Raw genomic sequence first — 24,683 nt, forward strand, 5'->3', positions numbered from 1 at the left:
GTATTAATGACCCGCTGGCTTTCATCTCGAGCCTCTCATCAAGTCGGGGCATTGTCTATAAATTGCCTTGTCTCCTCCCAAGAGCATCACCTTCATCACAACATCAAGCCACCAAATAGCAACCCATCAAACCTTCATCATGAAACTCACCTTTGCCTTGATTGCTGCCGTTGCAGCCCCAACGGAAGTAAGGAACGTCCAACCTGCATGTTTATCTGTCACTCGGCTGACCATTGCAACAGACCCTGTTTGCCCGGGAGGTAACGACTTTATCTGCTGCAACCATCAGTGGTAGAGAAGGTACTAGGTAGTTAACAACAATATTGAGTGTCATCATTTCAGTAAAGATCGCTGCAAGATACACCAACGCCTGTAAATGCAACATCGTATCGTGGTACCCAGAAAGCCACCTTTGTGACGACAGAAACCCCAAAACAAATTAATACACTGTAGCTTTTGCCCCAAGTCTTATCGTTACACCTTTTCGCCAGCCGAGATGGCCTTGGTCTTCTCGAGCAACCCAAATTTGCTGTCCAACTCCTTTCTAAGTGCTACATGTCTCTCCAGAAAGGTCACTGCTGCGCCGAAAAGCGCCATGGCCAGAAAGATGACCCAGACCAGCTTGAGGCTGGAGGCAAAGACGGCCCTGATTTGGTCTTGCACACCTGGGTCGCCGAACGCGCTGATCCAGCTGGCCGATGCATGCTCGTACGCCTGTCCGTTGCTGAGTTGGTCCTGCGCATTCGCGTCGTCTATAGACTTTATGCTGGCCGCGAACTGAGCGTTGAACGCTGCGTTGGGAACGGCAACACCCAGGAGCGAGCCAAGGCCCCTGAGAAATGCCCAGGATCCCGTGGCTGCGGCATTCTCCTTGTCGGTAAGCTGGACGAGAACGGTGGGCAGGGTGGTGGAAACGATGATACCGGATCCGATGCCGACCAGGAATGAAAACAGTATCCACAGAGCAGTTGAGGTGGACTGTTGGTAGACCACGCAGAGGAACAGACCGGCGGCCATGAGAACAAAGCCCACACGGTGCATGAGCCTGTATCTGCCAAACTTTGCCAGCAGTGGCCCGCCCAGGGCCGCCAGGATGACAATCGTCAGTGTGCAAGGAAGGATGAGGATTCCTGATTGGGTTGGCGAGGAGCCGAGAATGACTTGAAAAAAGGGCGGCAGGTAAAACTGAAAGCCATAGGTGATGAACCCGTGGATCACGGTGATAGCGAAAGCGGCTATGGTCGTCCTGTTGCTGAAGACGTGGGGGGCCATGATGGGGTGCGAACACCTATCGCTTCGCTCCCAAAACGCAAACGCAACAATTCCCAGCAAGCCTGTCCCCACGAAAGCTAAGATGGGAGGCGAGGTCCAAGAGCTGACAGCCGCTGAGGTGAAACCAAAGAGCATCATGATGACGCTGGCGGTCAAGACGGTGATGCCCAAGAAGTCGACCTGCGAGACCTTGAACCTCAGCTCTCGCCATGTTCTGGAGGGGTTCCCGTTGTTGAGGCTCAGCCAAAACCACATCAGGATCAGGGCGATTAGACAGATGGGAATGTTGATGCCGAAGCACCACCGCCAGTTCATGGTGGCAAACACTCCTCCCAGCAAAGGACCGACGGTTGTTCCGAGGGCGTAGACGGCCGCCTTGATGGCGACGTAGTGTCCCCTTTTCTGCAGCGGGATTATGTCGCAGAGGATCAGTTCTGCAAAGAGATCAATGCCCCCTGAGCCCATTCCTTGAACCACTCTGCCAAAGATCAGAACGGCGCTCGAGTCGGCCCAGCCCGAGATGGCGCTTCCAATGCCAAAGATGACGACGGCGGCCATCATCAAAGGCCGGCGGCCGCAGATGTCAGCGAGCTGGCCGTACAGCGGCTGAAAGACAATGGACGCTAGGAGAAAAGACGTGGCAACCCAGGATGAGTTTGATCCCAGGTTGAGAGAGCTAGAGATGGTAGGCAAAGCGGTGCTGACCACGCTCCCCTCAAAGGCGGACAAGAGGATCGGTATACAAACGGCTGCGAAGCACCTCCAAAACCCAGCTCCGCGGCGCCATCCTCCAGACGGGCCTGCCGGGGATGGCTTCTCCTTCTCCGTGTCCCACGAATCTAGGGAGGAGGAGGAGGAACACTCGGAAGAGGTGAGGGGAATGGTCGAAATGACAACCCCCTTCTCTTTGGATGATATGAAAGAGGCATATGATGGTGGTGGTGGTTTGATCTTGTCGTCGTCGTGGATGGGGGTTGGACAGCAGTCGGACCTGGCGTCGATGCCAGAGTCTGAGCTGGTGCGGGCAAGGGTCTCGGTCTCGGACTCAATTTCAGTTACCGAGTCTGTATCGTGGTGGGCCGTAGTCTCCTGATCAGTCTCGGCTCGGCAGGTCGGCCGAACACGAGGCTGGAAGAGACCCATGGTGAGTCGATACTCTCCCCAGGTGGGGAAAAGAATGATTTTCTGGTGCTAGCAGTAATCAAGACAATCGCGGACGGCACCAGCCGTTGGACAAGACCGAGGAGGTGGGCAGATTTGTGCAGAGGCAAAGTTCAGATGGGACGATGGAGGTCAGGGCATGAATGGAACGTCTGGATGAAAGACTGGTCTCGCTTTTAAACTTGTGTCGAGCCTTATGTTGCTCCCCTTCTCTTGTCGATTTCCAAAGAGACTGACGGGCCTGACATTTCTGTCAATTGTCTTGGTGTTACAAGTTTGCGTACTGCCAAGTCTGGGCCCAATGCCCGCCGTCTGGTCTGGGTATCCGTCCTGAGCACGAAAAAGTTTAATTCCTATGCTCACCTCTCACATTGTCATCGTCTGTCCTTTGGAGGAGCCACGTACCCACCCCTTGCCATACCGACAACCCGATGAGAACTGACCAACAGAGCTCACGGTGAACCGGCGAGAGCGACACTAGATTGGTGACCCATCCATCACAGACTGCCAGGGCGCTTGGTCATAGCTGAGTTTTCGCCGCGTGGAACGTTCATCGTACACTTCACATCCCGCTATCGGACAGGGAAGGGCGGATGCTTTGTTGTCGTGGGAGGTTCCCGAAGCTCCTTCTGCCATGCTCCATTCAGTCTATGAGGTGTCTGAGTAATGTCCGGATCTTTGGCCTGCCGTTGGGAGTCAGTCGATCATGATCCAATTCCGCACTGGTTGTGCCACCGATGACCTAGGTAGAGAAAGGTCGGGGGACACAGTATCCGACGAGCTCTCATTGGCTCTCGTTGTGATCGCGGCGGGCACGGACAGTGTTTGGCTCAAGACTCTTCTTTTGTCAGTGTTGATTGGTTACCCAAGGGTTGGCAGCCCTTGGTGCGGCAGCGAAGGAATGACTGATGAAGAATGAGTTCAGCCAAGAGCTACTATATATCTCTACAGGCTCTTCAACCGCACTTGGCTTACGAACGCGAACTGGGCCGTCTGTTCCGCGAACCATTGTCAATGGCATCTCCACAGGATGCCTTGATTCGCTGCCTTGGCTCTTAATCATGCCAATGTCAGACTACAAGAAAAATTTTACAGGTTGGTGGTTGTATTCGTATCCGAATCCATCCCAAAGCAGGCTTGGCCCATTTCGCCTGCTTAGGCTAAAGAGGTTTGGTAGAAACAAAAGAAAATCTGGAAAAGTTTGACAGGTATATAGGGTTGTGTTTGACATTCTAAATCCAGAAACATCGAGTCAAAAGAGGGCTAGGTTCCGAAACTACTCCCAAGTCAGTGTTGTGGCATGCTCGCTTCCACCTTTTCCCGACACACGAGGCGCCCATTCATTCCAGATGGACAAACTTTCTGACCCGGCCCGAAGGAGTCTTACTCGGAGAATTGGCCAGTAATCCGGAGGCAAATGCCGAACTGAATCAGGGCGGAGAGGTTAGCCAAAAGTCTATATCTGCCTGCTTTTCCACGCTCCTGTCACAAACCAAGATTCGTGATTTGGCAACCAAAGCACACCACCCTTCATTCTGCATCTTGTCACAATGGTTTCCCTTCGCCTCATGTTTCTCGCCCTGGCCCTTGGTGCCTCGGCCAAGCCTGTCGACTCGGACGCCCTTGAAGCTCGTCAGGACGGAGAGGACAAGATCGATGGCTGTGCCACGGTTCGTTGCGCCAAAGGCACAACCTGCAAAGTTCTCCTCGGCAGTCCTCTATGCGTTCCCCTCGACGCTCGCGAGACCAAATGCGGCACCGCTGTTTGTGCCGCAGGGATGGTCTGCTGCAACGCATCTTGCAACCTCTGCACCAGACCCGACATGATGTGCACGCAGCAAGTGTGCCAGTCGCCCGACACCAAGCCTCCTCCTGTCGTGGAGGAGCCGCCGGTCAAAGATCGAATCTGCGGAACCAAGATCTGTCCCGTCGGACAGGAGTGCTGCAACTCGAGCTGTGGTTACTGCCGCGCACCCGGGCAGGGATGTACCAAAGAGCTCTGTGCTCCCACACGAGTACAGTGTGGCAAGGTCGTGTGCACAAACGGCAATGTGTGCTGTAATTCTTCGTGTGGCATCTGTACACCACCTGGAGGCTTCTGTACTCAGCAGTTCTGCTCCAGTTAAACTATGCCAAGTTTTGGTCGCAGGTGCTGGGAACAAGTTTGACTGGGTCGTGGTTTGGGGCTCTCTACTCGGGTTGGCACAAAAAAGGGGTAAAGGGGGGTGGTGACATGTATCAAAAACGCAAAAAAGGGGGTTTGTTTACCTTTTGCTTGGTTGAAATCTAGGTGTAAATGACATATCATACCCATATTAATCCACGTGGTACCTGATTCAAGACATTTCAACATGTGATCCCGTCATTCCGGCCAAAGCGAACCAGGTAGCTCGTTCCGCTCGTAAGCTCGGTGAGATGTCCAAGCTGCACCAGCACACCAACCCCAACATCCCCGCTCGTCAGCAATGGGGAAACTGTCCCGACCAAGAGGATCTCATTGTTTGAAATCCCATGTCAGCCGATCGGCTTTCCGACACAAATGCTTACCAACTGGAAGATGTCATAGGAGATGGAAGTTCAAAAATTCTCCGAAAGCTTTACCAAAACACCGGTACCGGAAGTCCTTGGAAAAGTATCAGAATCGGGGGCAAAGTGAGAAATCAAAAAGTAGCCTGTCAGCCCGCTCTCCCAACGCGACCATCGGTTTCTCTATGAGAAGGCACAATGTTGGGCAATATCGGCATAGGAGCATTTCGACCCGACGTTCCCTATCAGTGTCTCAGGTGGGTTGACTACCGCTTGACTGGTGTGTAGAGGTAATATATTCCGTGATCGGTGAGGTTACGGATCGCCCGTGTAGTTCCAGAAGTTCATTGATGGAAAAGATCTCTTGAGCACCGGGACTCCGTGTGTATTCCCTGATTGTCTTGAAATGTCCCCGGCGCTTTCCCCCTCAGCAGTCTTTCCCTCTGGTGCTATCGTTATGAAACAGACGAGTGGCTGTCAAGTTGCTTTCTCGATGGCAGCGAAAGCTCAAGATAAATTGCCCTCGACTCAGCCTGCGCTTGTGCTCCCAGTCTCACTGTGATGTCCTACTTGGGCTCACTTTGCTCTTAATCCGACCTGCAACCCTCGTATCTCGAATTCTGGCATCACATTCCCCCTCCCGATTAGGAAGCCGTGCCGAACCTCACCTGTTACAGGCCTGTCGATTGGTCTCCCACATCTAATGCGGGATAAGCTCGGAGGTCGCTTTTCCCTGCGCGATATCGGGTACTTGCCAGCGGATGGGAGAATCGGCGGCGCAATCTTGGAACAGTAGTCCTCGTCTATGGTATGGCGGTCAGAGACAGTGGTGACAACGGCGAGGAAGAGGGCTATGCATAGGACAGTGTACGTCTGATACAACCTGCTGGGGGGCGGTCGATCCATGACAGGCCCAGAGTTGTTGTTTCCTGCTAATCACTTTGTTTCAGGGGCAAGCTCAATCCTGGCGTTGTTGGGGTAAAAGGGGAAAGCTTCTAACCCTGGCTCTTGAAAAGTTTCAATCACTACAAGTCGAAAAAACCACACGACTCTACCACTCCGTGAACATCATGCGCACCACGCTATCCCTACCAGTTCCCTCTCAAAAGCAGCTCCGCGCTGATCACGGTGTTGTAATTCGGTGTAGTACTCTCCTCTGATCCCATATGTCATGACCACATCCACATACACCCCCGTCTTGCCATGATCTCTCTCATCGCCATTGCTGAAGCTCAAAATATCTTTTCGCAGCTCTTCAAAGCCACACGAAACCTCATCCGGCAAGGCCTTCTCCAAGTCAACTTCGAGATGTACCTGGACGGGAGCCCACGCGTGGGTTACGTAGGCAACCGGCGAGCTTGGATAGCCTCTCAATCCGGGTATCAACAGGCGAAATCTGTTCTTGTCTGCTGTGGGATTGATGGCCGAGATCTTTGAGAATAAATGGCGGTAAATGGTGTCTTTGTCCGGATGATGTGCGTGGAAACGCGGGGTGCCGTAGATGAGATCCTGTCCATTGGCATCAAGGCAGGCATTTAAAGTCGAGACTGACCCTTTCAACCCACAAAAAATCCAAGTTGACCCCATTGTCGAGGGCAAAATGGTGAACCTAAAGTTGATTTGGACAAGTTAAGGAGAGAGAAGGACAACACTTCTGCCTGTTTGTTCTTGTCAGGGGGGCACAGGCAATTGCAGATCATGCAAACGACCAGCATCGTGTATTTGGCCACTATCCAGAAAGAAAAAAGTGGGTATCAAGTAATAAAACCTCCTCTAAAACCCAGGCGGAAGTCCTTTTGGCTTCGCAGCCTTCCCCCCATTCTTCTTCAGCTCGGCATTGTACTCGCTCCTCTTTCTGATCATGAATGCAATGCCTAGCAACAAATCTGTCTCATACTGCGCCTGCTTCGCCGCCGCCTTCCCCATGGCGCTCACTGGCACAAAGTGCAGCAGGGGCCTCATGACCCTCCCAGCTAGCCTCTCAGCTGTCATTTCGTTCCTCTCGGCCTGGTCGGCTATGTCGCCCCAGAGCGTCAACAGCAACTTGAAGAGGCTCCTCTCCGGGCCTTTGATGCCCATGAGTGCCTCCTCCCAAAAGTCAATGCCCTGGTCTATTCGCAGCGCCATGCTTCCCGCCACATTCGACTGCTTGCTCAGCTTGATCCACCTCTTGGCCAACGAATCCGGAACAAGCGGCTTAGGCAGTTCGTTTAGATACACAAGAATCAGGTCGGCAGCATCGTAGACAGTAAAGTCCCTCCAGTCCAGCACCTTGCCGTAGCCAGTCTGTGGGGTGTTGAAGATCTCCCGAAGGTCAGACACTCGATAGCTGTCGCCGTCTTGACCAAAAACATGCGGGCACTCCGCCAAGCCCATGTCCCGGATGTAGTACACGCAACGCAGGATGCAAAGAGGGTAGTCCCGCGCACTCTTGCCGCCTGCCGAGCCTCCTTCGTGGGACGTCGAGGCTACTCCCTTGGCAACCTTCATGGACTGGGCAACCGGTACTCCAAACACATTTGTCGAGGTCAGCGACTCTGCAAGAGAAGGAGTCGAGGCGGAGGGGTTGTGTGAGTGTGTTGGTGTGGCAGGCTGGCTATGCTTGGTGGACCGAAGGCCGAGGCGAGAAAAGGCGGTGCCTAACCTGGACGAGCTCCTCTTCCCGCTCAGGCCGCTGGTGCTCGTGGAGTCCCTGTCTCGATTCCCGGTGGGCATGTATGGACTCTGCGGAGGGGAAAACATAAAGTTGGAGCTTGAGGGGGTTGGCGGGCGTGTCATGCCAGACAATGACATTGGCGGCAGCGCAGGGACAGGTGGCGGCATGGGGATCTCCGCTCGGGGATTCTCAAACACAGAGTACCGAGAGAGGGAGTGAACAGACTGGTTCATGCCGCTCGAGCGCCTCGATTCCGACCCGTGAAACGAGTTGGAGTCGCCGCTTTGGGAGGAGTGATCATGCGAAGAGGTGTAATATCCCTGCTGGCTTCCCTGTGGTGGTGGGTGGCCGTGCTGGGCGAGGATGTGCTCCGACACTGGGTGCAGGGCTGGAGGGGAGAAGCTCCGGATTCGAGACATTGAGTCCTTGTGGTTCAAGCTCATGTTGCTGCTCTGCCCGCTTGCCCTCGAGGCAACGCTGCTGCCGGCGTGGGACAGGGAGCCGTAGTAGTTGCTGTCGGTATCGGAGATGCTAGGGGCCTGTCGCGTGTGCTGCGGGTGCTGATTGTGGCTAAAGTTGGGGATGGCAGACGACGAGCTTCCCAGTCGAGACGTTGATCGTGGTGGTGGTGGTGGCGGTACGCGGTTGCGCACATCGCGAATGGGCATCATGTTTGGCGGCATCTCGTGAAGCTCCCCGGAAAACTCGTCCATTTCGTCAAAAAACGTACCGTCCACTGCGTCTGGCCTGCTGGGTCGTGGTGGTGCTTTCAAGGGTTGCTTCTTGGTCAAGAAGGAGGACGACTCGTCGCAGCTCATCTCGATGGCGCTGTCAGGGGCCTCGGCTGCTTGCGGTGGTGGCTTCGGCTGGCTTTCAGGCTTCTTTCTCGCCGATGGGGGCGCCGAGAGGTTGGCATACTCGCGCAGTGTGTCGAAATACTGCTGCAGTGTGGTGAGGGCTCTGTTTGGGCGCATTTCCAGCGGTGGTTCGCACGAGGTTGAGATGATTCGTGCTGCCACCTCGGCCAACTCGTCCACGTCCTCGGAGCTTGCGTCGTTGTCATTTTGGGCTTTGCTTCTATTTGGCAACAAAACATCAGCGCCTGGCTCACACCCAGCCTCACGAGGCAGCAACCTACGCGTCAACAAAGTCAACAGCCAGCCCCAGCGCGTCCTTGTACCGTCCCAGCGTCCAGTGCAGCCTGTTGATGTGATCACGGCTCGCCATCCACCGGGCCTTCTTGTCCGCCCTCGAGACGCCGGGTCGGTTGAGCACAGATATGCACCCTTCGAGCTCGTTGATCAGGGTCAGGCAGCAGTCGAGCGCACTCGGGGTCTGCTCGGCCAAGAACGGCGGAAAGGAGGCGGCATCGTCGCGGAGGAGCTGGAGGACGCCATCGAGCGAATGGAGCTCGCTGGAGATGCTGTCCAGCTCCGACCGAGACTCGCGCACTTCGCGGACAAACTTGCTCAGGGCAAGCGAGGTCCTCGCAACGGCGTTGCTGGCGGCGAAGCAACCAGTATTCATGGACCTGTCCATGTGTTTGTCAGCACCGTTTTGCGTGATGGGAATCTCCAGTTTGTCTTACACCCAGTCCAATCGTTGTCCAGCACTTGGATCCATTGCTGCAACTCGGTCGTGGCCACCGGTCGTGGGGATCAGGGCAGCACAACAGGCGGAGGTGCAGAGGATATAGAAATAAACAATCAACAAGTCAGGACGGGAGCTTGGAGGGAACACGCACGCACGCAGCGTCCCATGGTACGGATATGCATGTCAGCCTGCGAGAGAATTGGCCCCGATCTCCCATCACCCAATGCTGTTGCACCCCTCCATCTCGTCCCCAAGAAGCCCAGGGTCAGCCAGCTCGCCACGCGCTTGGCCGGCGCCAGTGGTTCGCATCCATCTCGGCCCATTCAGACCAGGCCCTACAGCCCCAGGGGACCCTCAATCCGGGCCCCACCATCCGGTCACCGTTGCTCTTTGAAGCATCCAACTGCGGATTCCAGGTCCGAGTGTTTTTTTTTTTTTTTTTCCCGTGCGATGTCCTGTCCGGTGTCCTGCCTCAAGCACCAACGTACAGCAGCTGGGTGGATGATAAGAAATGGTGCTGCAGAAATAATCAAACGTGCACCTGCCGTTGCAGGACAAGTGTCCCAAGCCAATCGTTTGAGGTGACCGGGAAAAGCGTCGACAGCGGAAGGCCATTCGACACAGAAAGGGGTGACGGCCCGTGGGATCCCCTACTGAACTCTGACCCGATCGCGACCCCTGGGAAAACGCTTGGGCTGCCGGTTCAGGCGACCGGGCCCATTGACGAGCAGAATGCGGGGAGGGCGGGGCAACCTGGAACCTGGAAGTCAGGTAGAGCTCAAAACTCGGGCCCTCGGGCCTCACTCACACATGGAAATCGAAACAATATTCTCGCATGTGTTTTTCATGTGTTTCCCTCTGCCACAACATGTAAAGTTTCCCCTCTCTTCCTCTATGCTCCCATCACCATGAAAACTCTTCCCTCCGTAGGGCCGACCACCACTAGCTCTGTGAGCGAGGTTACATGTCACGTCGGTAAAACTCCGAGGTGGAATTGCGCATCGACGCAGCGCAACGTCTTCAGGGGGCATCCAGTGGTCGACCGAAATGAAACAAACCACCAAGAGGAACCTCGCCGTCCGTGCTCAAGAGCCGTTGAAACATTTGACGGAACTTTGGATTGGCAGGAACCGGCATCATGACATGACTTGTTGTGCTGCTCACAGCTCATCTCTTCATTCATCATCACACCTCTTGTGGAGAATTTCCATCCAAGGTAGCATCTGCATGTCAATAGGCCCGTCATCCCAGCCCTAACTCCGGTGATATATCAATCAGGAAAAGGATGAATTTTATTCCGTGCATTCTAGGTCGTCGTCGCCCTTGGCCTCAGCAGCCAACACCAATGCCATATATCAGGATCGCTCTCGAGCCTTTTTGGGCCAGTAGCCACCTTGGTCAGCACCGACACCTCAAACAGCTCCTGCACCCTCTTGCTGTCCATCTCAAACCTCGAGTCCGAAAAGCTGAGCGATATCCACACGCCCTCCTCCTTGTCCAGCACATCGTGTATGGCCTCTGCCATCTTGATGACATTCTCATCCCCGCCGCAAGAAACAGCATCGACGGTGCTTTTGTCGATGACCATCCTCACTTTTCCTCTTTGCCCCAGGTCCAGTTCCAACGGCAACGTGACATCCTGCGCCTGATACCCCATCTCGACATTGCCAAACTCGTTGCTCTCCATCGCCTTCCCCCGTTCAAGAGCTAGAGGCTCGTAGTCCATGTTTATGACTTGTAGCTGTGGAAAGTGACGTCGAAAGTACACATGCAGGTCGCTTGTTCCCGAGCCGAGGTGGAGCACTGTTGAGCCTGTTGAAAGCGGCGTAAGAAGAGGCTCGAGGATGAAGAAAAAGGCGCCAGACGACGTGAGCCATTCAAAGGACTCTTCCTTGGCGAAGCGTTTGCGCCAATATTCAACTTTTTCAAAGTCGGCCGGCATTTTCGTACTTTGTTGCGATAATAGGTTGTTTGATTACCCTGTTGTGTTGATGATGTTGATCAGAGAAAATAGGTAGGTCTGGTTGCCAGTTGAGGTGAGAGATCATGACGAATCATGGTTTCGATATCAGTGAGTCTTCGTAGACGGGCCTTCTTACTTTATCTTTTTGTGCTTGCAAAGTTTAACACCATCCGAGGTTATGCCGAATTGGTAAATGCTCCTAGCTATGAGGTTACTGTCCAGAGATAAGACTTTGACGATCCACCTGTTACCTAAGATGCCGCCACGAATCAAGAGGTTTTAGTCAAGCGAAGAAAGAATTACAACTCTCTAACAAGACAATGACAAATCACGCAGGGCATGCCAAACTAAAGCTCACAGAGAACCAAAGCCTAGACCGGCTTCCAAGATTTTGATACTCGTGCTGCTGAACAAGATTCCAATACAGCCAACGCTCAGCAATGCGATGCAGGCAATCCCCTCTAATGAAAATAAACCCCCAAACTCCAGAGCAGACCGCTGCCCATGTGTTTTCGACTAGTCCTCAACGCCATGTTCCCATCTGTTCCTACAAAGTCCCGACCCGCCGTTCCCAATGATACCGCTGATTTGGATGTCCGCCGTCCGTATAACCCTAACGCCAAACAAACCCTCCGACCCAAATTCACTGCCCTAGCCCTTCCCGGTACGTCTCCCAATCTACGATGCTGATGACATCTGAAATCTTCCCATGTTCCAGCCAGTAGAATACATGTTCTGACCATTCGACCTCGTCACCGGTGGGCGATGCGCCCATCCAGCTCTTGACCGGGGTCCCGACAAACTCCAGCCTCGCTGCAATCATCTGCCTCCCTTCGTCCACGGCGCAAGTGTGCACCTGGAACTTGAGATCGGGGACGTGGTCCATGGCGTCTCGCATGAGATTGATGTACTTGTCTACCGACAGGTGCACTCCATTGTGCGTCACTCCCCCAGTCTTGCAAAACGGCCTGACCTCCTGATGCATGTGCTCGACCCCGGAGTTGATGGCGTCGATGTAATCCTCATAGAACGTCTTGAGGTCGATCGAGACAGGTGGAGGTGGTGGTCGCAGCCCGGGTACTGGTAACACTCTTCTGGGCTTGGCAGCAGCCAGCTTGCGTCTTGATATCCTTGGTGGCTCTTCCCTCATATCGTAGATACTGCTGATCTTTCCCTTGTCGAAGCTAACCACCATGTGTCTGGCATACTCGGTCCTTTCGGGGGAGCGCATGCTACCCGCTCTGCCCCTCTCGGGAGTCAGATTCCGGACACATATCCTGGCCGCGACAGGATCAGGTCTGAACAGCTTGAGCTTGCCAGCTGGCGGGTTTGGGTGAAAATCCCCGCCGACTATGGCGGCGATGTGCAGCTTGCTGGTCGAGCCTTGGCCAAACTCCTCTTTGAAAATGTGAACAAGGTCGTGCAGAGAAATTGACTCTCCATTGTAGGAGAGCTTCTGGTTGGCGATGTTGGGCAAAAACTCCCACTGGCGCCTGTTGATACGGTCCACAAACAGGCGGAATCGATATTGATTTGTTAATGGTGGAGGTGGCCTCACGCCGAAGCGCTCGTATCGGGCCTTGACGTCCTCCATGGATTCCCGCTTGCGCCTTTTGGAGCTGTGTGAGCTGTCTGAATCTGGCGTCCCTGGCGATGGTCTTTTTCTTGATGACGACTGTGATGGCGGTGATGGAGTTGGTGATGATGATGACGCTGTGGCAGCCAAGGGCGGCGACATGGTGGGCCGCGATATCCGCAACTCTCGCCGGCTGTGCGACATGTTGACTTTTGAGGCCGACCACTGAACAGAGGATGGTTGGTTTGGTCCAAAAGCGGCAACACTTTGATGACAGGGATGGTGCGCGGTGTGGTGATTGATGGATTTGGCTTGTGGTTGCTGCTGTTCGATGCTGTGGTGAGTGAGTGGAATCAAGGTCGCGCGATTGCGCGCCCTCACGTGCAAAATTAATCGAGGCGTAGGCTCAGAGCCGCAGGCGCGTCACAGGCCACCAACAGAACCTGGCCCGTGCACCGTGCCTGGAAAAGTGGGACGGCTTCCGCTCGACATCAGGACGCGTCGCGGTCTTTGAGCTCAGCTCCCCTACTAACAAAACACGCAAAGCTGGCCAGTAGTGGTCAATAAAATGACACCAGTCTGGAAGCCTTTTTGGAACCATTTTTTCAGCGCCACGGAGTCAAATCTCAGACAACCACATCGCCAGCAAGTTCGGCATGAAGGATTGTTATGCGAAGAGTTGAATGAGCTCACAGAGCAGGTGTAAATTTTAAAAATGATGATCTGTAGTCCAGCTCTCCAAATCATCCACAAGACCCATGGCAGAGAAGCGAGAGTCTCATCTGTGCTGCGGGCTCTGGTCAGTTTTCGAGTCATCGTGGAGCTTGATGCAGCTGCAGCAACACGACCCGAAGGCATTTCCAAAGAGCTTGGAATTGACAAACCAATCATCCTCTATGAGCGTAGATACTACGGCTGTTAGATCACAATCTAGACCTAAGTGGTTCTTGTTTCACCTCCTCCTCTGCCCTTTCCCTCTCCTTCTCAAACCCCCTGAGTTTGTGAGCCACCATGCCCTTCCAAACTGTCAGCCACTCATCGCAAAATGCGGGCAGCACTCGGCCTGTTGTTCCCTCCTTGGGATCGCCCGCAATTTTTCTCAGAAAACTCGAAAAAGTCTTTGTAATCCGGAGCAATGCTGTAATAGTCTTTGCCCCCTTTCTTGGCAGCCGCTCTCTTTGCTTCCCAGCGTTGTTGGTCAGCAAATGGTGGTAACGGCTGAGCACGACCAGCCAAGTGACGAACCACGGCAACGGCTTGCCACTCATATACCTTGAATGTAAACCCTCCTCCAAGCTGGCTTTCAGTTAGTTACCACAGCGTAGGTAGAACAAAAGATTGACAGCATACCATGCCAACAAATGTGAGTGTTGGGTCGAGAATATCAAACGTATGCTGATAAACGCCCGGAAGTCTCCTGTTTGCTTTCTTCACTCTCTCCTGAACGACTGGTAGAAACGGAAAGCTGAACGTGTAGCCGGTAGCAAAGATGATATGGTCCACATCCTTGACTTTAGATCCGTCCGTGAAAAAGACTGTCCCTGTCGTCAGACACAGACTTGATATCTGCTTCTTGATCACAATGTGAGGGTGTATGAATGGCGTCCAGCCAAACGATGGGATCGGATCTCCCCTGATGGAAGAAATGAGGGGCTTTTGGGCAAAAGGAAGGATTTCATGCACGAGTTCATGAGCGGAAACTGACCCACTCACAACAATCACTTTCTATGTCTTGTTAGCATCAAGCAATCAAAAAACAACTTACTTTTCCCTTGTACTTTTCCCTTGTACTTTTCCCTTGTACTTTTCCCCGCTCCTAAAATGTTTGCTATGCTGGATTCTCCCCGGCCAACGTTTGTCAAATTCAATCAATCGTTCCGTCTCTGGAGTCCAAGGGACATTATAATGTCCACTTGCCACGACCAACCCGTCAAACCTTTCCTGCTACCAATAGTCCTTGTCTCCTTGCCCGTCTTTCCGAAGAGTCAGCACCCACTCCCCGTTGACCTTCTCCGCCCTCTCCACCGTAGTATGCAAGCTCAAGTGCTTGTCACTCCCTCCCCGGGTGAAGATATCTTCTATCCACGTTCGAATCACCTCACGATGCCGGAAGGGGGCGTCCAAACCGTATCTCTGCACACTTCTACCGCTGAGCGTCCAAGGCAGCGGCTCTTGCGTATAGCCCATTATGTCTGGGTGGATGTTACTGTGCAGGTGCTCATGCTGGGCTGAGTCGCTAAACCTCAGCTGGTGTGAGTTTACTTGCTCGCTCTTTGGCGTTTCGGTGGGGAATTGCTCCAGCACAGGCACGGCAACATCTACCTTTCCGCCAACAACAACGGAAGAGAGGGGATGGCGGCCGGGAGATGAGGTGTGTAGACCCTGTGCTCTATTGTCAATACACCTAGATTAAAATCTGTCCGAGATGACATACCATGTACCCCCAATTATGGGTCTCCTATCAAACACTCTGACCACATCAAAAGCCTGTTCTTTGGCAAGAGCATCTGTAGCAATAATACTAGCTGGGTCAACACCAATCACAGCTACTCTGCGGACTTGAGGGACTGTGGCCATGATTTTACAAACACAACAAACTAAGACGAGATGCAAACTCGAGATTAACAGCCTGAGAATGCTCAAGTCCTCACCGTTTATATGCCCCGCATGATGGCGCCTTGCTGGCTCGATATCACGCAAACACATCTTGCAGATGCTCCCATCTCAACAGTTACACCATCACAAGCTGCAGTGACGAAAATCTTGGATCCGTTATCCCCGTGTATCCTGTAAGAAAGATGTATTGACCCAGTAGTGAAATATGCCTGCCAGCGTGTGCTCGTGTGTGTATATATAAATCCCATGCTCTTGTAAATGTTGCCTTGAAATAAATGTCTTGCCCATCTTCCTTGCCTGCCCATGGTTCGATCTGATCCTGAAATAGCCCAAAACTCCAGAAACTCCGTCGCTTAGTATTCTTTTCAGCCTATTCGTGACCCTGACACCGTAAAAAAGCAAAAAAAGTACGTGATCCTGTTGGTGGTACATGATTAACCTCCTCACTCAAGCGCCGCCTCCTCCACCGCCTCCCGGCACACCGGTGCCGTCGTGGAATAATAACAGTGGCCATTGCGCACCGGAATGGGCGTTGGCAACGTTTCCAACACCCATGGCGTCGGCCTGCGTTGGTACACCCTCGACAATGTGGCCCAGCTGGACGTCACCTGGCCTGCCTGACCCTAGAGTAAGCAACGCACTCGCGCTGAAGCGCTCCTGGCTGTTGTTCCCGGCGGCACCCGCGATAGCGGCAGTCCAGTCTTGCCATGTGTTTGCCGCGTTGTGCGCCATCATTTGTGCAGCAGCCGATGCTTGGGCTTGGGGACGCCAGTCGTCTGTTGACTGTCCGGCAACATGTTGTGTTGCCTGTGATGCAAATGCAATCAGTGGGTTGGTTGGCTCGACAGGCGTAGAACCGTTGGGGGAGACGCTTGCCGCTGTTGCTGCCGACGCAGCCGCATAGAGGTACGACGCGCCATCCGCTGAGTCGAACGTTGCAGCACCGCCGTTTTGCTGTACAGCACCTTGGTCCGCGTACGTCAGGGCCGGATACGGCGTGGTGGAGCTGGGTACGGGACCCGAATCGTAGTAGCCGTTTCCGTTGATGGGAGCGGGCTGTTGGTCTGGTTGTGTCCCTCCGCTGGCGACGGCCGATAAGCCATGGCTGGGGTCCTGTTGAGACTTCAAGCTGTGTGGCTGAATGTCCTGCGAGGAGGCATCCTTACGGGCCATGTCCTGCTCGATCCAGCCCAGTGTGCGTTCGATGATGACCCCAACTTCGGTAGCCAGACGGTTCCCTGTACCTATGTTCGTGTTAGCCAACGTCGACCAACAAAAACAGACAAAAGCTTACCAAGCAAACGCCCAATCTCCCCAATGATGGCCAGCCATGTGGCCATGTCCTCACGGGTACTGGCAACCTCCAAGACCGTCGTCTCAAACCGCCGCTCCCACTGCGCAACAAGCTGCGTGAAGATGGCGGCCACGTACACGGCCAGCTGATACCACGTCGTATCGAGCGACTTTAGCGTGTGCAACGTCGACACCACCTTGAGCAACTTCTTTACGGTCTCTTCGCATATCCTGGTATTTTCCGCACAAAACTTGGGATCGTCCGTCATACAGACCGAAGGATGTCTCAGACACAAGGTAAACTCGAGACAAAACGCCTGTGTATAAAGCGCAAAAACCTTTGCTTCAGGTTTGGTCGTTTCTACGTTGAGCTCCTCGGGAAGATTGTCGAGCATGTTGCGCATTCCATCCTCCAATTCTCGGACCACGTCGACGTACGTGCTTGGGTCCCGCCGCGCACCATACAGTTTGGAAAACATTTCGATCAGCAAAGGCGTCACTTTGAATCCCATCAGACCAACTTGGTAGTTGCAATGTCCAACTTTGGACTCGTCCAGCACCCCCTCTTCTCCCAGAAACTCATCCGGAATCGCAATGGGGAATTCCACGTCGAACTCTTGGATAGACAGGGGCATCGGCCGGCCGAGTCGACCGTTGATGGTGCTATACAAGGCCAGAATGGCCCACCACACGCGTTTCCGCGTTTCATTTTCCAACGTTGTGCCACCGCCGGGAATCTTGATCGCACGATGCAGATTCAGCTCGATTGCCTTCATAAAGGCAAAACTGGCCAGCGTCAGAGCACAGCCGGGCTTGGGGAAGTTTCGAGTGTGCGACATCATCATGGCGAGAGCTTGGACAGCCGTGACAGACTGGGTTGTGGCGAGATCATAGAACTTGCTGAGGCACCAGTGGTAGTGCTTGTTGGACAGGTCGTTGAGTTGAACGTACTGCTCCGGCTTTTCTCTGTTTCGAACACCATACTGGAAATAGATGGTAGCAAACACCATGTGGGTAATGACCAGTTCCGGGACTGAAGGTTTGAAGTTCGGTTCATCGTAAATGCGCCTTAACTGGTGTCCCGGCATAATTAGTCCAACTCTCGCTTTATACAGGGGAGACGACCTACCAGCTGGAGAAAGGAAGGCTTGTGCAAGATGGGAAGAAACGGTGACAGAGTCAGAAAGTACCACTCGGCATAGGTGAAGGCGTCATGTCGAGAAGGCAATTCAACGTTGGGCGGGGCGGGATGGATGTTGAGCGAGGTCTGGAAGAAGGCCTGGACAGATTTATTGTACAGGGGCGTGCCAAAAGTCGTGCCCGCCGGCGGTTCGTCCATGTCTGGTCCGTCAAACGAGGCGGTAATATCGAGAGTGGTGCCCAGGATGGACAATGTAGTTCCCTTGATGGAGCTCAGCGGCTCCTTGTCCGAAGACACGCCGAGATGGTTATTGGCAGGCCTCGCTTCGATCAGGGGATATCGCGTGCTCGAGCTACGCTCCGATGGCGGTTTTTGCCGGCCTCCCTTCACCCACACCAAGCCGACCTGAGACCAAGAGTCCTTGAGAGGGTTGCCCACGGCGTCAAAAACCATACCTTCAGGGTAGGTGTTGTTGTACCCAGGGAACTGCCACGGCCTGACCTCGACGCCATTGTTCTCCAGCAGTTTTTCCAGCGACCGTATGTGAGCCAGCATGGCACCCTTTTCACGCTCTAACTGTTGCAAGTATCCTCGACGCTCGGTGCGCCCCGTGACTCGGTCGGTGACATAGCATTCGAGATTCTGGTTGGTACAATGGGAGCATCCTTCGGGGAGCGCATCGCAGCGAATCTTTCTAACCTAACAGCCGATTAGTTGGGTCAAACACACCAGAGAAGAAAAGAGCATACCTTGCACCTGTCGCAAGCTTGGCCTGTCCGGGTGTACGATTGCAGCTTGGACTTGACAACGCTGGAGAAGTCCTCGGGACCGCGTTCGAGACGCGGCAGCTTCACCTTGGTGGAAGCGCCGTCGCCTTGATCAGAACCGGTGGAGTCACTGGCCCGCTTCAAGGTGTTTGGGCGGCCTGGAGGCATGGTGATTGGATCTGTATTGCGCCGCTATTTTGGCGACAGACACTCTGAGGTGTCCTGATTTGCGAGGCTGCCCTGGTGGTTTTCTGTGCCGCGCCACCTCAGCGACGGGCGGCGATGGGATGGATGCGGCGACCCGACGCCTTCTGGTTCCTATGTCGTCCTGGGTCGTATGCGCCTCCGAGTTGGGGAGAGATGGAGAGTGTGTTACAGGTCGATGGTGGAATGGCTGGTGTCCCAGCGGGTTTTGCCGGTGTCAATTGGAAGCTGGGAAGGAGAATGCCGGCGCTGGCGATGGCATGACCCTGTCTGAACGTCGCGTCCAGACCCCCGGGATTGGCAGCAGCTCCTGCCGCCAGGCGTTGTCAAGGAGGGCCATCACACTGCATCCGGCGAAAAGTGGGCCTTGGCAATATTACAAGCGTAACGGGAAGGTCCCTTGTCTCTGCTTCATCTCAGCGCGGGATGTCGATGATAATGACATGTAGATTTGCTCCTTGCGCATGTTAAAGAAAGGAGATGTCATGAGTCCTAGGACAAGCTTTGAGATATGAAATCGGATTGACATTATCTACGGTAGTGCATGTGAGGCGACATATTAGCGGTATCGAAAATACATGGAGTGGTACCGGCCCCACTTACATTTCTCGGTGACCAAAGCTTGGTGCCCCGCGCTCTGCCCCTCCAAAGTTTCCTGCACCTACATTGACTTTGAGATTGACAGTCCGACAAAAGAACAACCACTAGCATCACCAAATCTATGAGCAAAAGACCAGCGTCCAGCGAGACCTCTGACCTCTCAACCACCTCGAAACGTCGCAAACCCCCTTCCAACATCACCATGTCCCTCGAGCGCATCCCCCTCGAACATATTCCCCCAAACTACAGGGTATACGGAGCTCTGTTTCGCGACGTATCCAACGCTCCCTTTCTCCAAACTCAGCTGATTTCCCGCAACCCCGAATTCGAATACGCCTTTATCGATGCTTCTACCATTGTCTCGCGCGCCCATCTCCTCGCAGCTGTCTGGAACGCAGTCTATAGCTCGGTGGAAGGAAACTTGAGGACGCCAAATGTGCACTCCGAAGTGGTGGCTTCCCTGAATATCAACAACAATGTGCGATCTGCTCAGAGTTATGCGTACCGGGGCTGCAGGCTAACGCCACAAACAGATTGCCGACGGGTACAGACGATGGGGTATAACGTCTGACAAGACCAAAAACTTGGTCGTGGTCAAGATTCTCTCCTCGCCCGAACCGCTACCACAGGCCGAGCAAGAAAATGAAGCCGAGGAAGTCTTGTCACATCTAACATCGCAGATAAAGGGACGACTGGTAAGATTAACAGACCAGGAGATCGCAGAAGTCACGGACTGGCAAAAAGTCAGGAAATACTACAAGCTGAATGGAGTTCCAGTCTTGGACCAGACAAAAGATGAGGTGGTAAAAAGGAAAAAGATGGAGAGCATGGCCATCATGGGCATGGCGCTGAGGGGACTGTAGGAAAAAGAGAAATGATACCCAGTCGTTTAGCAGTCATGATCATTATCTCGCTATCTCATCTCAGTCTAGGTCATGTTTGGGTTTTGGTTAAATCAAGAATTCAGGCCAATCCAAACAACGACTTGAGCCTCCTCAAGACCTCGGCCCTCATGGCGTCTCTCGACCCAACTGTGCGCTGCACCGCATCTCTGTTCTCGTACGCTCGCCTCAGCAGATACTTCATGCACTCACCTGTTGAACCCCACACCAAGTACTTGTACGCCTTGGCCTTTTCCTGCTTCTCAGTCGCTTCTTGTTGGTTAAACGCAACGAGCTCACAACTGACCTCATCCGCCATCCCCTGCAGCTGCGCAAATGCTACATCGTTGGTCTTGCTCTCGTGCTGCAGTATTCTCTTTGCCCTGACCACGGAATCTCTGTTGTGGGTAGCCACTACCATGGACACGTCTGGAAACTGGCCCTCTCCCTTCAACGGCCCGACTTGCCAATCCCTTCTGAGCAACGCCTCCGCAATACCGTCGTATGCCTTGTCTGTGTCCTCCTTGATGTCGTGTATCAGCTGCCTTGGGTCGCTCCCCAGGTACGCGCCTCTGACCAGTTTGACGCCCAGTACGAACCCCTTCTTCTTGGCTTCCTGTAGATGTTGACTCAACGTTTCGGGAGTCGACTTAAGATAAGCCTGATATGTCCCATACACCACCGGCTGGATTCTGTTGTACCTCTCCATAAACTCCACCGTCCACTTGTCAATTCCTCCCTGAACGGCGGCTTGCTCAGCGTCGAATAGCAACCTGACACCCCTTGACTGGGCCAATACACATATGCTCTCGATCGCCTTTTTCAGCTGTGGTGAGGGATCCGCCCCTTGCCGTAGACACTGCAATGCCAGCACGCCCGCCCCGGTAAACTTGAGCGCCACATAATCCCCCCTGTTGGCCAGTAGCACAGTCATGAGCGTCCCCTGAGCCCAGCTGTCAATCTCCTCCATGTCGACCTTGGTCTCTTCCGCAACATGCTTTGGCAAAGAACCCGTTCCCTCCTGTCCATGCGGGGTGACGACCTCTTTGGCATAGCCCAAAATCACCCCTTCAAACCCCACGTCTTTGAGGCCCTTGATCGTCCTGGCTACCTCGGCAGGCTGCTCGCCGGCGCAGAATTGGGCATAAAACGTCTTCTTCAGCAGAGCTCGCAACAGTGGGTTTGAGTCAGGGTTGAGAACGGGGTTGGTTGTATGGGCCAGCATGGACATGATGGCCAGTGAGGGAGGTAAGAGGAATGGCGACGAGGATATCGTGGCCGTCATCCATGACCTGAACACGGTGACCAGAGGTAAGACTGAGAGAGGCGCCGGGTTTGGTGGCCCCATACCGGCGCCTTGTGGTTGGTGGTGATGTTGATGATTGGGGAGCAGTGATGGCGATGGTACTCCTGATAGTGTCAGGTTGCTGGATGGTGACGATTGTGTAGAGGAGTAGTGTAGTGATCGAGTTGATGTGGATGATGACTCTCTGGAAGGAATTAGTATGATGTTGTGGCGGCCGCACCGCACAAGGAAACCTGCTTGTCCGCTGGAGTTGATTGCAGCAATCGCCCGTCTCTTGGACGTGCTCCAGGGCAGAAGCATGCCAGGCAAAGGCCTGGGGAGCGATGCCATGGTCACTGGCCTGCTAAGAGATGCTCTGGCTGAGAGGTCGCGAGCAAGATGGTCTCAATGACGCAGGCAGCAAAAAGCACCAGCAAGTTGAGATGAAATCCAAAGTCAATTGATGGCCAGGTTACGCTACGTCCACCTTATATCAGAGACAAGCTCCCCGGTATCGCATATGCAGTGACGCAGTCCGGCCAGGTTTCCATTGAGCTTTGATAGTGGTTCATTCCAGAGCTGACCAATCCCCTCTGATACCCCTCGAAGCTGCTGCACTCGCTGATTTGCCGTTCGATCTCGGACGCCTCCTTTCTCAAGCTTTCCGTTCGCTGCAGGCCATGATGTTATCGTCGGTCCCTTATCAACCGGCGGCCCCCCACACTCCCTGCCAAAGGCCGCCAGTAGCCGCAAATGCGGGCGAGTGTGGGGAAAGGGACCACTGCCGTCATCGACGAATTGGCCCCGCCCCTCTGCTCCCACGCGGGTCTCGATTCATTCCAGTCGAGCTGCCAGTCCTGCCAAGCTCCCTAGCGCTCCTGAATGCCCCTGTGAACGGCTTTCCATGGCCCCTGGACAGTCCCGACTCCTTCACCGCGGACGTCGCAAGCAGCGCCATCCCCATGACATAGCCCACGCCAGCGGCTTCGGAGAGCGGTTGCTATCGGCGCTCATAGAAGACGTCAATTCTAATTATCCGATCCAGTGACCAGCCGCGCCAATTGAGGAGGCTGACTGGGTCATGTGGTTTCGTGGTGCGCCGTGACCATGCAGCTGGGTGATCCTTTCCCCGACAAGGGCCGAAGCGGAAGTACACAGCTCGTGGTGCGAACAACGGTATAAAGGAGGCTGGCAACCAACACTGTGGCGGATACAAGAGTGCTCATGCCTTTTGCTTCAAGGTCCTGATCTTGCGCTTGATATACTCGACGTATTGCAGACGCCGGCCCCTCTTAGCCGCCAGGATGTCTTGTATTCCGCCGTAGAGGGTACCGACCACGAGGGCTGTCTTGGTGGTTCGGGCTGCGAGGGGCAATGAGTAACGGTCTGCAGCAGTCTGTTAGTATTTTGCCGTAGGCTTTCGGTATTCAAGAAAACATACTCCAGAGGCTAAAAACTCCAGCACAAGTCACCATGGACGTCACAGTGTTGAAAAGATCGGCAGTGCCGCGATACTCGTCAAACATGTGCTCAATGGAAAACACAGCCGTGGTCCAGACACCAATCTTGGTTCCCATCTTTAGCCCCTCACGTAGGCCTCCGCGGGCTGCGATGTAATTCTTGCTCTTGTGGTACAGGTACCAGCCGGTGGTGGTCGAGGGCAGCTTGTGGGCGTGCTCGGCGCGGAACTGGAGACTGGCGATCTTACTGCCGTGTCCTGCTCCGACAAGGAAGCCAGTGCCAAAAGAAAGCATTGTGGCGAGCGGCAGCCGAATCATAGGGGGCATCGACAAGCGCGAAGAAATGTAGAATGCCTCGATTTCTTCTTTACTGGGTTTTTGATAGCCGAACGGGACATCGTCTTGCTGGGGCGGAGCTGGGATTTGAGCTGCTGAGGCAGACGCCGGATGAGTAGCCATGGTAAATATATCTTTGGACTCGTGTCCCGTCAGCATGTGCTTGGCCGTGATGTTGGAGAAGGAGAATGCTTCAGCGAGGAAAGGCAATGGTTAAACTGAGCGGACGAGAGAGCTGCTGCACCGTCGATCTGCCTGGTGATTGGATTGAAAATGGAAAATGCAGAGGTCAAAGCTCCCTGCCCCACCTTCTGTTTATCGCCAGGATCAGGCAGCTTGGCAACCTGCCCCACACAAGCTCTCACCACACCTTTACACCCAAGACATCAAGATAGTACAAGCTCGTCAATTTTTAATACAGATCACTGTCAAGATGGTATGTGGTTCTTATAGTGATGTTGCTATGTTGTGAAGCTGACAGAGTGACAGCCGCCACGTTCTGCCGCCGTCATTGACGACTCGCCTACTGCTCTTACAATCATACTCAAGCACGGCATTACCAGCGTCTTCCTCTTTGCGTCTCCATCATGGACCTTTGAGAAGCTCTCCGCAAATCTTCTTGAGGTCTTGCGTGACCGCTACCCAGAGGGCGTGCCCAAATCTACCGAGAAAGAATCCGCCATTACGCCCATTCCAACTGAAGACGCCGACGTCAGAGTCGTGTTTGGCACGCCCAGAGATGCCGACGACTACACCAGGGGGTTCAAGAAGTTTGACGTGAGCCCGGAGGATACTTTGGGCAAGAAGGGGTTGAAGAAGGTTAGCACTCTTGCGTTTGCGCTGCTGGAACCAGACCAGGATGAGGACGAGCCAGTCAAGTTTGAGGTCGCCTTTCCAATCAACGATGTCGAGGCCTAAACATTCCTGGCGTGCACAAAGGAGGGTGGTTCTGGGTCTAAAGTAGCATCATATGCGAGTTTGGCGTTCTCTTAGCTGGTGTTGGGGCTACAATTGCATTGATATCATGGTGTTTGGTGTTTCTTAGCCCAGAGAGCAAATGACAGTAAATCATTATTCCGTCGTTGGCACGGCTGTTGCCGAATGCTACAAGAGCGCCCTTTCATCTCAATGCTATGTGCAAAATGATACCGGATGGATCGCATCTGGGTTAGTGCACTTGTCGATGATGAAGATGAGCAAAATAGCAAAAGGTTGAGGTCGTGCCCGGGTTCGAACCGGGGTTACTGGAAGGTTTGAATGAGAAATGTCATCAAAATCCAGAGTGATAACCACTACACTACACAACCTTTGATAATTTCGACTGTCAGACATGGGCAATATCATTGTCAGTCG

At 53.9% G+C, this 24,683-nt stretch overlaps 15 protein-coding genes and 1 non-coding gene across 16 annotated transcripts; 5 read left to right on the forward strand and 11 right to left on the reverse strand.

The window, feature by feature from the left end:
• Nucleotides 1-474: 474 nt before the first annotated feature.
• QC761_100960 (uncharacterized protein) lies at nt 475-2,415 on the reverse strand (the record flags this gene model as incomplete). The annotated part of the gene is made up of 1 exon (XM_062873342.1): nt 475-2,415. One exon carries the CDS (start codon nt 2,413-2,415, stop codon nt 475-477), a length of 1,941 nt encoding a protein of 646 aa, XP_062735830.1.
• Nucleotides 2,416-2,707: 292 nt separating this feature from the next.
• Nucleotides 2,708-4,258, reverse strand: QC761_0028480 (uncharacterized protein; the record flags this gene model as incomplete). Its single annotated transcript, XM_062872207.1, has 3 exons — nt 2,708-3,709; nt 3,927-4,151; nt 4,193-4,258. 3 exons carry the CDS (start codon nt 4,256-4,258, stop codon nt 3,686-3,688), a joined length of 315 nt encoding a protein of 104 aa, XP_062735831.1. The 3' UTR covers nt 2,708-3,685.
• Nucleotides 3,984-4,559, forward strand: QC761_0028490 (uncharacterized protein; the record flags this gene model as incomplete). The annotated part of the gene is made up of 1 exon (XM_062872208.1): nt 3,984-4,559. The coding sequence occupies one exon, from the start codon at nt 3,984-3,986 to the stop codon at nt 4,557-4,559; it is 576 nt and encodes a 191-aa protein (XP_062735832.1).
• A 1,468-nt stretch (nt 4,560-6,027) lies between these two features.
• On the reverse strand, nt 6,028-6,546 carry QC761_0028500 (uncharacterized protein; the record flags this gene model as incomplete). The annotated part of the gene is made up of 1 exon (XM_062872209.1): nt 6,028-6,546. The coding sequence occupies one exon, from the start codon at nt 6,544-6,546 to the stop codon at nt 6,028-6,030; it is 519 nt and encodes a 172-aa protein (XP_062735833.1).
• A 186-nt stretch (nt 6,547-6,732) lies between these two features.
• QC761_100940 (uncharacterized protein) lies at nt 6,733-10,326 on the reverse strand (the record flags this gene model as incomplete). Its single annotated transcript, XM_062873341.1, has 3 exons — nt 9,204-10,326; nt 8,754-9,146; nt 6,733-8,692 (listed from the first exon to the last, which is right to left on the reverse strand). Exons 1-3 carry the CDS (start codon nt 9,236-9,238, stop codon nt 6,733-6,735), a joined length of 2,388 nt encoding a protein of 795 aa, XP_062735834.1. The 5' UTR covers nt 9,239-10,326.
• Nucleotides 10,327-10,514: 188 nt separating this feature from the next.
• QC761_100930 (uncharacterized protein) lies at nt 10,515-11,150 on the reverse strand (the record flags this gene model as incomplete). Its single annotated transcript, XM_062873340.1, has 1 exon — nt 10,515-11,150. One exon carries the CDS (start codon nt 11,148-11,150, stop codon nt 10,515-10,517), a length of 636 nt encoding a protein of 211 aa, XP_062735835.1.
• Nucleotides 11,151-11,814: 664 nt separating this feature from the next.
• Nucleotides 11,815-12,951, reverse strand: QC761_100920 (uncharacterized protein; the record flags this gene model as incomplete). Its single annotated transcript, XM_062873339.1, has 1 exon — nt 11,815-12,951. The coding sequence occupies one exon, from the start codon at nt 12,949-12,951 to the stop codon at nt 11,815-11,817; it is 1,137 nt and encodes a 378-aa protein (XP_062735836.1).
• Nucleotides 12,952-13,602: 651 nt separating this feature from the next.
• On the reverse strand, nt 13,603-14,934 carry QC761_0028540 (uncharacterized protein; the record flags this gene model as incomplete). The annotated part of the gene is made up of 3 exons (XM_062872210.1): nt 13,603-14,043; nt 14,098-14,472; nt 14,740-14,934. 3 exons carry the CDS (start codon nt 14,932-14,934, stop codon nt 13,783-13,785), a joined length of 831 nt encoding a protein of 276 aa, XP_062735837.1. The 3' UTR covers nt 13,603-13,782.
• A 131-nt stretch (nt 14,935-15,065) lies between these two features.
• Nucleotides 15,066-15,453, reverse strand: QC761_0028550 (uncharacterized protein; the record flags this gene model as incomplete). Its single annotated transcript, XM_062872211.1, has 2 exons — nt 15,066-15,129; nt 15,182-15,453. 2 exons carry the CDS (start codon nt 15,451-15,453, stop codon nt 15,066-15,068), a joined length of 336 nt encoding a protein of 111 aa, XP_062735838.1.
• A 357-nt stretch (nt 15,454-15,810) lies between these two features.
• Nucleotides 15,811-18,732, reverse strand: QC761_100900 (uncharacterized protein; the record flags this gene model as incomplete). The annotated part of the gene is made up of 4 exons (XM_062873338.1): nt 15,811-16,607; nt 16,658-17,729; nt 17,786-18,496; nt 18,547-18,732. The coding sequence occupies 4 exons, from the start codon at nt 18,730-18,732 to the stop codon at nt 15,811-15,813; spliced, it is 2,766 nt and encodes a 921-aa protein (XP_062735839.1).
• A 518-nt stretch (nt 18,733-19,250) lies between these two features.
• Nucleotides 19,251-20,231, forward strand: QC761_100890 (uncharacterized protein; the record flags this gene model as incomplete). Its single annotated transcript, XM_062873337.1, has 2 exons — nt 19,251-19,846; nt 19,902-20,231. The coding sequence occupies exons 1-2, from the start codon at nt 19,490-19,492 to the stop codon at nt 20,229-20,231; spliced, it is 687 nt and encodes a 228-aa protein (XP_062735840.1). The 5' UTR covers nt 19,251-19,489.
• A 100-nt stretch (nt 20,232-20,331) lies between these two features.
• Nucleotides 20,332-21,885, reverse strand: QC761_0028580 (uncharacterized protein; the record flags this gene model as incomplete). The annotated part of the gene is made up of 1 exon (XM_062872212.1): nt 20,332-21,885. One exon carries the CDS (start codon nt 21,883-21,885, stop codon nt 20,332-20,334), a length of 1,554 nt encoding a protein of 517 aa, XP_062735841.1.
• Nucleotides 20,381-22,703, forward strand: QC761_0028590 (uncharacterized protein; the record flags this gene model as incomplete). The annotated part of the gene is made up of 2 exons (XM_062872213.1): nt 20,381-20,401; nt 20,578-22,703. The coding sequence occupies 2 exons, from the start codon at nt 20,381-20,383 to the stop codon at nt 20,869-20,871; spliced, it is 315 nt and encodes a 104-aa protein (XP_062735842.1). The 3' UTR covers nt 20,872-22,703.
• A 53-nt stretch (nt 22,704-22,756) lies between these two features.
• On the reverse strand, nt 22,757-23,489 carry QC761_100870 (uncharacterized protein; the record flags this gene model as incomplete). The annotated part of the gene is made up of 2 exons (XM_062873336.1): nt 22,757-22,920; nt 22,976-23,489. The coding sequence occupies 2 exons, from the start codon at nt 23,487-23,489 to the stop codon at nt 22,757-22,759; spliced, it is 678 nt and encodes a 225-aa protein (XP_062735843.1).
• Nucleotides 23,490-23,638: 149 nt separating this feature from the next.
• QC761_100860 (uncharacterized protein) lies at nt 23,639-24,444 on the forward strand. Its single transcript, XM_062873335.1, has 2 exons — nt 23,639-23,766; nt 23,820-24,444. Exons 1-2 carry the CDS (start codon nt 23,764-23,766, stop codon nt 24,246-24,248), a joined length of 432 nt encoding a protein of 143 aa, XP_062735844.1. The 5' UTR covers nt 23,639-23,763; the 3' UTR covers nt 24,249-24,444.
• A 101-nt stretch (nt 24,445-24,545) lies between these two features.
• QC761_0028620 lies at nt 24,546-24,637 on the forward strand. The gene has a single exon. It is a non-coding gene; the product is annotated as a tRNA-Gln (tRNA).
• The last annotated feature ends 46 nt before the right edge of the window (nt 24,638-24,683 follow it).

Source organism: Podospora bellae-mahoneyi, assembly GCF_035222275.1.
Source record: "Podospora bellae-mahoneyi strain CBS 112042 chromosome 1 map unlocalized CBS112042p_1.3, whole genome shotgun sequence".
Lineage (NCBI taxonomy): Eukaryota > Fungi > Ascomycota > Sordariomycetes > Sordariales > Podosporaceae > Podospora > Podospora bellae-mahoneyi.